This window comes from Pecten maximus, chromosome 15 (genome assembly GCF_902652985.1).
Source record: "Pecten maximus chromosome 15, xPecMax1.1, whole genome shotgun sequence".
NCBI classification, from domain to species: Eukaryota; Metazoa; Mollusca; class Bivalvia; order Pectinida; family Pectinidae; genus Pecten; species Pecten maximus.
In genome coordinates, this window is record NC_047029.1 from 22,286,719 (window position 1) to 22,300,722 (window position 14,004).

The window sequence follows — 14,004 nt, forward strand, 5'->3', positions numbered from 1 at the left end:
AAGATGATCTATTAAAGTAACAGAAATATCTACTTAAAAAAATTCACAGGATGACGGTTTGTTTTAATGAACGTCTAAATATCTAAATGCTATAATCAATATTAAATTCACTTTAAAATGAACTTCTACATTTTCAAATGATGATTTCTTGTTGTCCAAGGACACCGGTTTCATGAAATGTATACAATTTTATATAAAATATCACAAAGCATTTTGCATATGGCAGTTTGTATACTGATTACACATTAACTGTGCTATATATTGTTACACCATGCTAGAGTACTTGGTATCAAGCCTGGAGCTGGTACAACTCTGGTAGTCATTTTATTTCCCTTATCAACGTTTGCTATCCAGGATGTTTTCTATACAGACTAAGATTTCTTTACAGAACTGCCTTCAGCTTCAAAAAATAGTTCCCGTCTTGTAATTGACTATCGTGAATTTTCTTGGCTATCATGAATTTTCTTGGCTGTCATGAATTTTCTTTCATCAAAACATATGCCTTTTCTTCCTACTTCAAGTTTAAAAAAAAAAAAAATTCACAGGTGTGAAAGTTTAAGAAATGTATTTCTGTTTTTTGTTAGTTTTTTTCATTTGAGAAATTGAGTTGACCAACTGTCTGTACAAAGGATAACTTACAGGTACTACTTGTGTGTGCAACAAATATGTCTCATAAAGGTATTAAAATCTGTCTGAACACTACATGTATTTGTGCTTATAGCAGTAATACATTCATTTTGATATCAATTGGGAATGATTGGTGGATAACAGCTTTTTATTTGTTGTTAATATGAATAAATCTGTGTCATACAAAATATATGTAGAAATAAATAAAGAGTCCTTGGACGATGATTTTTCTCTTGTTTCATTGTAATCACAGTTTTATCATTATATAATATTTCACTGTGTTACTTGTGTCATAAAAATAAACATACATCAAGCCACTGTAGTTCAGTATCAAAGAATGAATAATGTGGGCACTAAATGGGAGAAACTTGTGGTACCAATGGTATACGTTATATAAACATATAAAAGTAGACTACATCACACTTAACAAAGTTTATAGAACATCTTGGGCATCAAACCTGACAAAATTTCACTAGATTGGTGAAATGGAATGACACCAAGCCATTAAAGTATACTATAACAATGTTAATGGTCCATGTACTGTAGATAAATTGTAGCATTATGATAAAGTCTTCTGAGTGTCAAGTTATATAGTAATAATATATCATTCAGTACAAAACGTCATGTCATTTAGCAATGTCATGCTGTACAAAACGTCATGTCATTTAGCAATGTCATGCTGTACAAAACATCATGTCATTTAGCAATGTCATTCTGTACAAAACGTCATGTCATTCAGTACAGAACATCATGTCATTCAGTACAAAACGTCATGTCATTCAGTACAGAACGTCATGTCATTCAGTACAAAACGTCATGTCATTCGGTACAGAACGTCATGTCATTCAGTACAAAACGTCATGTCATTCAGTACAAAACGTCATGTCATTCAGTACAAAACGTCATGTCATTCAGTACAAAATGTCACATCATTCAATACAAAATGTCATGTCATTCAGTACAAAACGTCATGTCATTCAGTACAAATGTCATGTCTCCAAGTTTATGCGATTACATACATAAACATCAACAAAAACAACAAATAACAATAATATAAATAAGTGTGTGATTTACGCATCAATATCATGATTTTGGTAAATAAACTAGTCTCTGACTGTGATAACTACATCTTTATATACAATCATAGATTCAATAAATATATCGGACTTTATTATCTCTAAATTAAATCAATACATATACATATGATAACCTGACAATGATATATATGGGTATAATGTAATGATATATATGGGTATAATGTAATGATATATATTGGTATGATGTAATGATATACATGTATATGGGTATGATGTAATGATATATATGGGTATGATGTAATGATATATATGGGTATAATGTAATGATATATATGGGTATGATGTAATGATATATATGGGTATGATGTAATGATATATATGGGTATGATGTAATGATATATATGGGTATGATGTAATGATATATATGGGTATAATGTAATGATATATATGGGTATGATGTAATGATATATATGGGTATAATGTAATGATATATGGGTATAATGTAATGATATATATGGGTATGATGTAATGATATATATGGGTATGATGTAATGATATATATGGGTATGATGTAATGATATACACTGTATATGGGTATGATGTAATGATATATATGGGTATAATGTAATGATATACATGTATATGGGTATGATGTAATGATATATATGGGTATGATGTAATGATATATATGGGTATAATGTAATGATATATATGGGTATGATGTAATGATATACACTGTATATGGGTATAATGTAATGATATATATGGGTATAATGTAATGATTATGGTATACTGTCATGATATATATGGTTACATGTATGATATATTGGGTATGATGTATTATATATATGGGTATAATGTAATGATATATAGGTATAATGTAATGATATATATGGGTATGATGTAATTATATATATGGGTATAATGTAATGATATATATGGGTATGATGTAATGATATATATGGGTACGATGTAATGATATACACTGTATATGGGTATAATGTAATGATATAAATGGGTATGATGTAATGATATATATGGGTATGATGTAATGATATATATGGGTATGATGTAATGATATATATAGGTATAATGTAATGATATATATAGGTATGATGTAATGATATGTATGGGTATAATGTAATGATAACCTGACAATGATATATATGGTATTAATGATATTATGTTTATGATATATACGGTAATAATGATATTTTGTTATGAATTTGATTTAATGATATCTTACTGATGAGAAAAAACCAAAACTCTTCTTAGTGATACAACAATGAAAATTATACATACAGATGAAAACAAGACCAAAATTATATAACTCAATATGAAATTAAATATCAACAGGTGACTGGCCAAATGGTGACAATTACTAGAACTTGGTAAGACAAAATCAACATATTTAATTGATTTATTGGTTAAAACATTTCCCCGGTCAGCAGTCCTATGGTTATATCTTAATGATAATATAGTGATTTTCTAACAAATTCTGGTCCCAAATACAACTTCACAAAGTTATAACAAAATATCTCTATATTAATCAATTTCCATTCATGCAGTTCAAATATCATATTAACAACTGTTCTCATGGTATAAAAATTGGTTACAAAATATATATAAATTTATACACTATATACTTGGCCACACATGTGATTACTGCACAATCTTTACTAATATGTCTAGGGGTCACCTAGACAATGTCTGTAAGCCATGAATGCCTCCATTCCTATGTAAAACCTTGATGTTAAGATAGTTTATATGGTGTGGTTCTCGAGATATGACATATTGTTTTGAACCAGGACAGAACTTTAGTTTAGTTTGGTTAATTTTGTTTAACGTCCTATTAACAGCCAGGGTCATTTAAGGACATGCCAGGTTTTGGAGGTGGAGGAAAGCTGGATTACCCATAGAAAAACCACTGACCTACCACTGACCTATGGTCAGTACCAGGCAACTACCCCATATGGGTTTCAAACTTGCAGCCCAGAGGCGGAGGGCTAGTGATAAAGTGTCGGGACACCTTAACCACTCGGCCACTGCGGCCCAGATTAGAACACATTATGTTCCAGAAGGGGTCAAATGTGATCTTTGACCCTTTAACCTTGACCAATGACCACCAGAATATGATCAGGTTAAGAACTTGATGCTATGGTGAAAACATGAACCAAATATGACCTTTGACCCTTTAACCTTGACCAATGACCACCAGAATATGATCAGGTTAAGAACTTGATGCTATGGTGAAAACATGAACCAAATCTGTTAAGGGGTTCTCAAGATATGACATTATTTTGGAACGAAACAAAACACATTGTGTCCTATTCAGAAGGTCAAATGTGACCTTTGACCCTTTAAACTTGATGACTGACCACCAGAATATGACCAGGTAAAGAACTTCATGTTATGACACTACTGTGTAAATATGAATCAAATCTGTTAAGGTGTTCTCAAGATATGCCATTGATTTCGGACATGACCAGACAGCTTGACATGATTAACACTATACTAGCTACACGCTCCTTGTAAAATGGTGGAGACTTAACGATGATAAAACAAGACAAGTGTAAATCTGAGATATCTACAGGGTGGCACAATAACAACAGCATTTTGGTACAACATTGAGGCTGGTGTATGATGTAGAGTGTTTTAACAAACAATAAGTTTTATCTCGATACTTATCAGACAAGTTAATTTACCTTGATATCCAAGGAATATTTCTAGATACGGCAGATCGGTTTACCTTGATCTAATAGAATTTTAACATTTAAGAATTATTTTTTATATTAACATAATTATCAACTTTTTACATAGAGACCAGGTGGATATACATGTTCTAGTAGGCCAAACAGTCCAATCGTCAGTCACCCAAGTAATCGTCGTGGAGAATATTTGTTATATTGCTGTTACTGTGACGTCACAATTGAAGAATTATACATGTATTGCACTGAAAAATATCACTTCCTCATCATTCATCATTATGTTATTATTATATCATTATACCCAAGGTGTTTGTAAACAAAAATTCATAATCAAAAATATTTTACAAGCATCTATAATGTAAGATTAAAACAGCAGTTAATCTTTAGATTCTAAAATATTCAGCAGGTTGGAGTCCTAGTCAGCGATTGTAAAGTAAAATAATTTCAGATCTAAAATTTATGATAAAAAATCTGTTAATTAACAGTTAAATGAATTGATAATATCACTTCAATGCATAGGGCAGTTGTTTATGTAATTCATTTGTATGACTTTTAAACAAGAAAACAAATTGGTAATATATTAAGTTATAATTGGTATTATATGACACAACCAATATGATATTTAAGAGTGTGACCTTTTGATGACTACACTGTCCCCTTCATCAGACTAATGGCCATCAAATAAAGATTTGATCTACTCTGAAGGACGTTTCGTTTCAATCATGATCCTATTGACACCAAGTTCGATTAAGATTAAGATTAAGATGAAACATCCTTCAGAGTAGATCAAATCTTTTAACATCTCGGACACTCCATAAGACAGTTCTAGTACACTTCACATTGGTCATTAGTCTGATGAAGGTGACAGTGTAGTCATCGAAATGTCACACACTTAAATATCATTATTGGTTGTGTCATATAACTTACATCATATTTGTCATATAACTTACATCATATTTACTTTACCAACTTGAATAAAGTGTTCAAGAATAAAACAAATTCGCCATATATCTGTCAAATTTTACCTAGTGGGTAAAATCCCCCCTCCCTCCGTCTTTTTCTTTCCACAAAATGGTTTTCTGAAAATTAGTAATACACATGTACAATGAACTTCTCTGCTCTAGTATCAGTACAAAATTGTAGGAAATTAATCTAGCTAACAAATTCTATTCTGCATATCTACCAAAATGTAAAAACAGCACTTAGTATCATAAATTTTAAAGTTGTCATTTACTTATCACAGAAAAATAGCCACAATAGTCATCACAGATTTGCTATATGTCCCGAACAGTAACAACATGATAATTTCAGGCCAACATACGAAAATTATAGTGTAGTTGGATAGAAAGGTAAAATATTTTCCTAACTTTGGAAATGTTTGAAGGCGAGACCTATTCAGAAATACAAGCAGGACCAGGTACAGTATTCTAAGTGAATACTTGACAGCAGTCGTTAGACTCAAAAACTTTATAAAATAATGAAATACTGTTTGATCAAGTTTACATTAAATTCTAAGCCATTCATAATAAATCAATTTAATAAGTTTACAAATTTTGAATAAGAAAACTATTTATCAATAATTCAAACTTAACATATAGATAAAAACATTGAATTTAAAATGACAATTTTTGACAAAATATCATCCTAATGGCGTTGATGTGACCAACTACCATATGAAGTCTTGTGTAATATCAGAAACAGTTGGTTTTTGTTCAGGCAAACTTGGCTGTGTTCCATCTTGTAGGTGACCAAACTTTAGAGTCTCCAAACGCCAGAGAGAACATCATATAACCATACTGGACCTGCAATACGAAAACAAAAAGCATTTTTTCAATGACAGCTGGATACGGCAGTATACAGCATGGATAACATTTAATAATCATCATTGGTACTCAAACTTTATGTCTTATTTTGAATAAAATGTGTGGAAATAATGAAAATTACACATTTCACAGATGTGTAAATTTAAATTATTTCAAGTCTTTAAAAAATTATATGTAAATTATTAGCCATCAATATTATATTATGTGAATTAAGACTTGTAAATATTTTCTTATTTATAATTTAACAGGTTCTAAGATCTAGAGATGCTATACTTTATGTATAGCCGGGTTACCACTGATTAACAGATTAACTTTAGCCCATAATACTGACAACCATCATGGACATACAACTTAAGAGTTCTTAGCCCTCAATGTATAAATCTGCTCCCTTTAAACATTTGATATTGAAGGTTCTCACTCTTGAGCATACAGTTGTTTTACACCTGATCATTTACTCAACAGTCAAACTCTTTTTCTGGGAACAACCCGATGAACTGTTTCCCGATCAGATCTGCAGAAACAGCTCATCGGGTTGGTCCCAACACCGACAGGAAAGAGTTTTGACTGTTAATTGATATTAAAGGCATGAAACAACTGTTTTGTGACCCAAATAATAAAAAACAACAATCAGATATAGGCCATTTAGAAACCCAATCCAGAAGACCCTCAACAGATACATCCCCAAACCGTCCTGTAGCAGATGTCGATATTGACAGGCTTGTCAATCAAAAGATGTATCTGATTTAACTGGAAATCTTGAATAAAATGTAACAATATGGTCCTCTGCAACTAAATCAAACCAACCTTCTTTAATTTGATGCTTCAAGAAAGACACAAATATCCACAAGTTTTGACAACAGTCCAAACTGACCATGAAAAATTCTCCAAACATTTGCTGCATCTTTTCACTTTTAATTTTTTTAAAACAAAACTCAATGTGACTATGCCAGTTTTCTCATAATCATAATAAATATGAAAATGTAGCTAAAAAGCAGAAAAGCTCTAATGAAAAATGTTGATGGAAAAAGAAGCAGATTTCATGCAGGACACTTGACAATGTTGATTTGTAAAATCTTGCTCTATAATGAACTGCTGCAATAGATTAGCGTGTTTTGAACTGTGAGTAAAGCAGACAAAACCAGACTATACAAGCCAGGTCGATGTCCTCTAGATCCGAGTAGCTACATGATCTGGGGTGCATGTTTTCTGTGTAAATGGTAACCTAGCAAGCCGTGTTACTATAATAGTTACCTGAGGTTATGATGTTATTTACAGACTGCTGTTATAGAAGGAAAGTAGATTTAATTAATGAGGTAAACAACAACACCTCACTGTGAACGGTGACGACAGCGGTGTGATATCACTGATTAATGACCTTTTAACATTTTAACATTAATAACATCAGTTACTGATAATGAAAGTTGTGACCTTTGAATTACCCGGGCAATACACGTTTCATTGTTGCAAAACAACACTAAAGCATTGAAATGATCAGAGAAAAACAAATATAACAACAGGCCCAAAGGGACTGTATTGCTCTTCTGTTCTGCAAATTTCTGGTGTGAACTAAGACTTAGTTGGAAGAATTATTTCATGTAAATTTTAAAATTGACTTAGGTCATGGATGTGGATTTCAAATTCAAAATATTTCTAACATTATATTAACAAGTTAGAATTTGTGTATTCAGGAACAGATAATTTCAAAACTTGATCTGGGTCATACACTGGAATTCTTGGTGATACATCTAAGTTCTGGGTCATACACTAGAATTCTTGGTGATACATCTAAGTTCTGGGTCATACACCCAAGTACTTGGTGACATGTCTAAATTTGGGTTATAACCCAAGTGTATTTGTTGATACATCTAAGTTCTGTGTCACATTTACCTGTGTACAGGATAAAACACCAATCTGAATTGCAAAATGTCTGTAGATACCTCCACCTATCCCCATAATGATCATTCAATCACCATCCTTACCTGTGAAATTCTCCGTGGTTGATATCACTGTGTCGGACAATTACTGTAGAGTGCCACACAACCATCCGTTCTTGTGAAAGTTTGCTGGACCTGGATTCTTTTCCACCGAGCATCAGGAAGTAGGGCGTGTCAATCTGTAGAGAAATGTTCTCTATTCAATTTGGTGACTACAACATTATTACTCATAAAAACTATATATTATATTATGATGGACCACAAAGTAACCGAGATTATACACCCATTCTATTTTTAGTAACAGTGCAATAGTAACATCACGTTTCAAAAAATTGACAATTTACTTGTCCGTACTGTCGCCATTGCTGAACTGAGCATATATATCTATTATAAGCAATATGCATCCTGCTAACGTCTGTTACCTATATTGGTCCATACCATCGCTGTTATTGACTAGACCCTATATACAACCCAAAAAATATGTTTAACACAAAACTCATATTCATAAGAAAACAAGCAAAAACCTCAAATTCATATCCCTTTTAGACCCTCAAATTTTTTACATGGACAGTATATTTTTTCACAACTGAGACAATCATATGACATCACAATGGCATTATCACACCTATGTCATATACATACTATAGTATATAGTGATATAGGTCTATAAAAGTCTTCTAGCCTGGAAATCATTAAACAATTTTAGATTTTAAGAAGTTTTTGTTTTGAAAATCACTTTGTCCTATGAGGATACTTTTAATAATGTTATCTCTCATATAACATTTTATAATCTTGAGATCTGAAAAGTGGCAGTATATATGACAGGGGGCAGGCAGTGTGTCTAAGTATGACAGGGACAGACAGTGTGTCTTAGTATGACAGGGACAGACAGTGTGTCTTAGTATGACAGGGACAGGCAGTGTGTCTTATTATGACGGGGCAGGCAGTGTGTCTAAGTATGGTACAGTGTGACTGATACAGTATTACACACTATATTGCCGAACACCAATAACTAACCTCTTGTCTAACAAAAGTCTCTGTACTCTGGTTTGTATCCCCACAATGGTCCATGGACTTGCTGCTGGGTATGGATGACTTGTCTCTTTGGTAATTTTCCTGGCTATCTGTGCCGTGTAACGGAGGTAGTTTTTTGTCATCGTCTGCTTCCCAACAATGCATACTATTTTTTCTCGGAGGAATCACATGTAAGCTACTTGACTTTTGCTGTGATGAATCAAAATTTGAATTGATCAGTCTTGTCTCACTTATATTCGACATTGATGAAGATTTTGATTCTATGGCTCCTGAGGTATCACCTACAAAGTTTTGTCCACCAGACCTAACAGTTTTCATTTCCACAAAATTCAAATTGGACAAACTACCACCATTTCGTTTCCAGTCTGTGCTTTGGTCGAGGAATGGATTTTTCGTTGTCGGTGTAGCGCTTCTCTCTACAGAGTAATGATTTTCCACATAATCTAGATCTTCAACCACAAGTTCCTGAGAAGATGATAGATTTTTATACTTACCCAACTCCTTCAATTCCATGGTTTTCCCCTGATGCTTGTGATGTCTTTTCTGATATCGTTTTGAAGGAGAATCCTTCACTTGCCCAGGTATCATGTTTTCTTTTAACTCATAATTTGATGAATTTCCACTAATAGAACTTTCCAGACAGTTTTGATTTAGTTGGAAACAATGCATCTCCGACATCTCTGTACTGTTCCCGTTCAGTGAGTAACTGGCACCTTGTACTGATGTCTTTTTACCTGAGAATTCTGGACTTTCTTTTTCCTGAAAATTATGAAATTCCAATATCTCTGTTACAGCTGAGGCCTCCTCTAAGCTAAGTTCTCTTTCCAGTGCAGGATTGTCTACCCCTTTTCCCTGACTTCCTGTTGAAAGTACACTATTACACGATAATTGTCGATTACACAATAGCGGAGAGGTGTCCTCCTTTTGTTTTTCTCGTGGTGTTGTCATGAGGATTGGCAATTTTAGATCATGTGAACCTGGACTCATGGGACGTCTAATGAATTGAGCTGATACAAAATTATTGCCATCGGAGTTTCGATTCAAATCTGGACGGACTTGGTTGCGAGCAGAAGAATATGCAGGACTACTCTTTGGTCTCTTCAGTTTGCTTCCTTCGTTTTTGTTTTTCAGATAAGGCACAGAGCTGGTTCTAATGGAGTTATCTGCCCTTAGTGTCAGGGCTGTGATTGGTACAACACAGTGCCACATCCTAGCAGACGGCACTGAACCTTGTACATTGACACAGGTCCAACGCAACGAACCTAAACAGACAAAGATATGTCATTAATTCTTCAATATTTGGTTGATAACTTAGCTCAACATAAAAGAACCAAATTGTTCAATACAAATTTTACTCTGTATCAAAATGAAGGCAAATTGAAAGCCGAAAAGCACATTAATAACCAATTTTGATTTCCTTTATTGGGCTCACTGTTCATCCATCATTCCATATGAACCCTTTTTTTGAATATATTAATTCAACAGATGTTTGATTTGAAAAACACCTTATATTTACATATTTTACAATCTTTGAATCATACATTTGGTTTTGATTTTTATATACAAGTTCAGAAAAGCTTAAATTGTTATAGAAACCGATATGGATTATAAATCTTTATTTATTAATAATACCTATATTCAGACGTGGAAATTTGTGATACTTACAGAAATTGAACACCCATAATGAGTTATTGAGTGTCCCAGGACTCTGTCCACCAAACACAATCATTGTATCTTTTACCTGTAACACACATGGGTACATGTACATGTATCACCAAAATGTAATTATATTCATTCCATGTCCCTGCCATGAAATGAAAGGGGTGGGGGGGGGTGGGGGTGGGGTGGGGTGGGGTGGGGGGGGGTGGGGGGGGGGTGGGGGGGGGGGGGGGGGGGGGGGGGGGGGAGAGAGATATAGTATTACCCATTTTCTAGTTTATAATAATCAACACTTTCGACTCGACTGTTTTATTTTCCCTAATAAAATAAACTCTTGTACTGCTATTGATACAGATACCTGTTGCTGTGTAACATTGTATCACTAATTAAATTAGATACCAAACTTAATCCTGTTGTAAGTCAAAGGGGCAAAGGTTCAACATATAAAAGTTCTCCAATACCATACAAAAAAGCTTTTGTAAAATTTTTTTACTGAACTGCTCCAACAGACACTGGTGGGGTTATTACCAGACGTTGACTTACTGCTATTGTATGATATACTCCAGTTATCATAACACTGAAACATTTTGGTTTCTTTCTCCCAACTAAAGTACCAGAATAGTATATACTACACAAGTGGTTTTATACATTCTGTGAACTTTGTACTGATATAGCAGCATACTTTGTGACAAGAGTTTCCGTAACCAATAACAATGTAGCAGTATGAATGAGGATACCCAATTGTTCTCCTGGGCTGGCCCAAAGGATCCCCAACCCTGACAGCCTATAGAACATTCCTGGGGAAATAAAACATCTCACAGTGTGAAAAATAGACAGAAAACTTAAAGAAATCTAATAACATCGGGAACAGAAATTAAATAGAATCTTATGATATAAGACTGGTTTAGTTTATTTTGTTTAACATTCTATTAACAGCCAGGGTCATTTAATGACTGTTCCTAGGTTTGGAGGTGGAGGAAAGCTGAAGTCCTTGGAGAAAAACCACCGACCTACTGTCAGTAACAGGCAACTGCCCCACATGGGTTTCAAACTTGTAACCCAGAAGGGGAGGGCTAGTGATAAAGTGTTGGGACACCTTAACCACTCAGCCACCGCAGCCCCTGATGATATAAGAACCTTCTCTATGGGACCCACAATATGTCAGATACATTAAGTCCATTGTCTCGAGCAGCTTTCTATCATTTTTGTGGTCATATTTGACACAAAATTAAGTATCATTCTTGGTAGAAATGAATTCATTAGTGGGATGGTAAGGCAGATAAAACTTACAACACATGCTGTGTGACCAAAAAGATGAGGAGGGCTGTACTTGTGCTTAATTCTCTCCCATCTCTCTGTATCTGTAACACAAAAGGAAACCTCCACGTGAGTCATATACCAGTACACAAATACATACCTTACTCCACTATCAGGCCAATACATACATAAAGGGCTATCTGACTCCTTTGATTACACAATTGACATTTAGTCAGAGATTCAATCAATAATAAATCAAATGTCTTGATAAAATTTTCTTTAATTGATCAAGAATTAAAATAAACCTCACTTGTAATCAATTTTAACTTATAAAGTTAATCAATTTTAACTTATTTTTAATGTCAGCTTAGATTTTTTAACAAAACTATTACATCTTCACATAGTTACCATATTCCCTAAATACAAGAATGTCATCAAAATTCCTTTTAAATGTCCAATAAACGAAGGTTCAATTTTAAGTATAGTTTAACCAGAGTAATGAAAATAATAGCTGACATGTAAAAAATTGACTATTTCTGTTATTATACTAAACTGCAATACACAAATCACACTAATAATGAATTTCAGCATACGTAATTAACTTGTCATATTTACTTACGGAAACTGAATTTCCAGAAATCAGTTTTAGGGGTATTGAGATCAGTAAGACCTCCGAGTACCCACATGTCCCGACCGTACACCACAGCCGAATGACCGTGACGACCCTCCGGGATCGTGTTTGGGGGCTGACGAGGGATCACCTGTTCCCATTCTTCATCATCTATAAATAGACACAATGACACATCATAAACACTCTTTAATAATTTCTGATTCACCAATTAAATTTTCAATGCAGCAATCAAGATATCAATTTGATATGTAAATGCCTCAAATATTTGTACATTTTTAAGAAGATAACAAGCATACTGGGTATTCCTAAAGCAATACATGTCCCCTGTGCTATTGGCGCCCACTATAAATAGTAATAGTGACCTTGACCTTGACCCAAAAAACCAGAAACTAACATTTGTCTGAGATATAATGCTCCTTTATCAGGCTAACATACACACAACAAGATAGTGGGACTAACAGATTAGTGGTGACTGGATAGTGGGACAACCAGATTAGTGCTGGCTGGATAGTGGGACAACCAGATAAGTGGTGACTGGATAGTGGGACAAACAGATTAGTGGTGACTGAATACTGGGACAACCAGATAAGTGTTGACTGGATAGTGGGACAAACAGATTAGTGGTGACTGGATAGTGAGACAACCAGATTAGTGGTGGCTGAATACTGGGACAAACAGATTAGTGGTGACTGGATAGTAGGACAAACAGATTAGTGGTGACTGGATAGTGTGACAAATAGACGAGTGGTGACTGGAAAGTGGGACAAATAGACTAGTGGTGACTGGATAGTGGGACAAACAGATTAGTGGTGACTGAATACTGGGACAAACAGATTAGTGGTGACTGGATAGTGGGACAAACAGATTAGTGGTGACTGGATAGTGGGACAAACAGATTAGTGGTGACTGGATAGTGGGACAAACAGATTAGTGGTGACTGAATACTGGGACAAACAGATTAGTGGTGACTGGATAGTGGGACAAACCAATTAGTGGTGACTGATACTGGGACAAACAGATTAGTGGTGACTGATAGTGGGACAAACAGACTAGTGGTGACTGGATAGTGGGACAAACAGACTAGTGGAGACTGGATAGTGGGACAAACAGATTAGTGGTGACTGGATAGTGGGACAAACAGACTAGTGGTGACTGGATAGTGGGACAAACAGATTAGTGGTGACTGGATAGTGGTACAACAGATTAGTGGTGGCTGGATAGTGGGACAAACAGTTTAGTGGAGGCTGGATAGTGGGACAAACAGATCAGTGGTGACTGAATACTGGGACAAAC

The 14,004-nt window shown here is 34.4% G+C and overlaps 1 protein-coding gene across 1 annotated transcript in view; it reads right to left on the reverse strand.

Moving 5' to 3' along the window:
- Nucleotides 1-2,821: 2,821 nt before the first annotated feature.
- Nucleotides 2,822-14,004, reverse strand: part of LOC117343320 (tip elongation aberrant protein 1-like) — a 40,046-nt gene continuing 28,863 nt past the window's right edge. The window contains exons 6-11 of the mRNA XM_033905662.1: nucleotides 12,700-12,861; nucleotides 12,114-12,184; nucleotides 10,830-10,905; nucleotides 9,147-10,426; nucleotides 8,175-8,308; nucleotides 2,822-6,174 (exon numbers count right to left, since the gene is read on the reverse strand). Coding sequence (XP_033761553.1) covers nucleotides 6,156-6,174; nucleotides 8,175-8,308; nucleotides 9,147-10,426; nucleotides 10,830-10,905; nucleotides 12,114-12,184; nucleotides 12,700-12,861 — 1,742 coding nt within the window. The 3' untranslated portion in view covers nucleotides 2,822-6,155. The remainder of the gene's footprint in view (nucleotides 6,175-8,174; nucleotides 8,309-9,146; nucleotides 10,427-10,829; nucleotides 10,906-12,113; nucleotides 12,185-12,699; nucleotides 12,862-14,004) is intronic.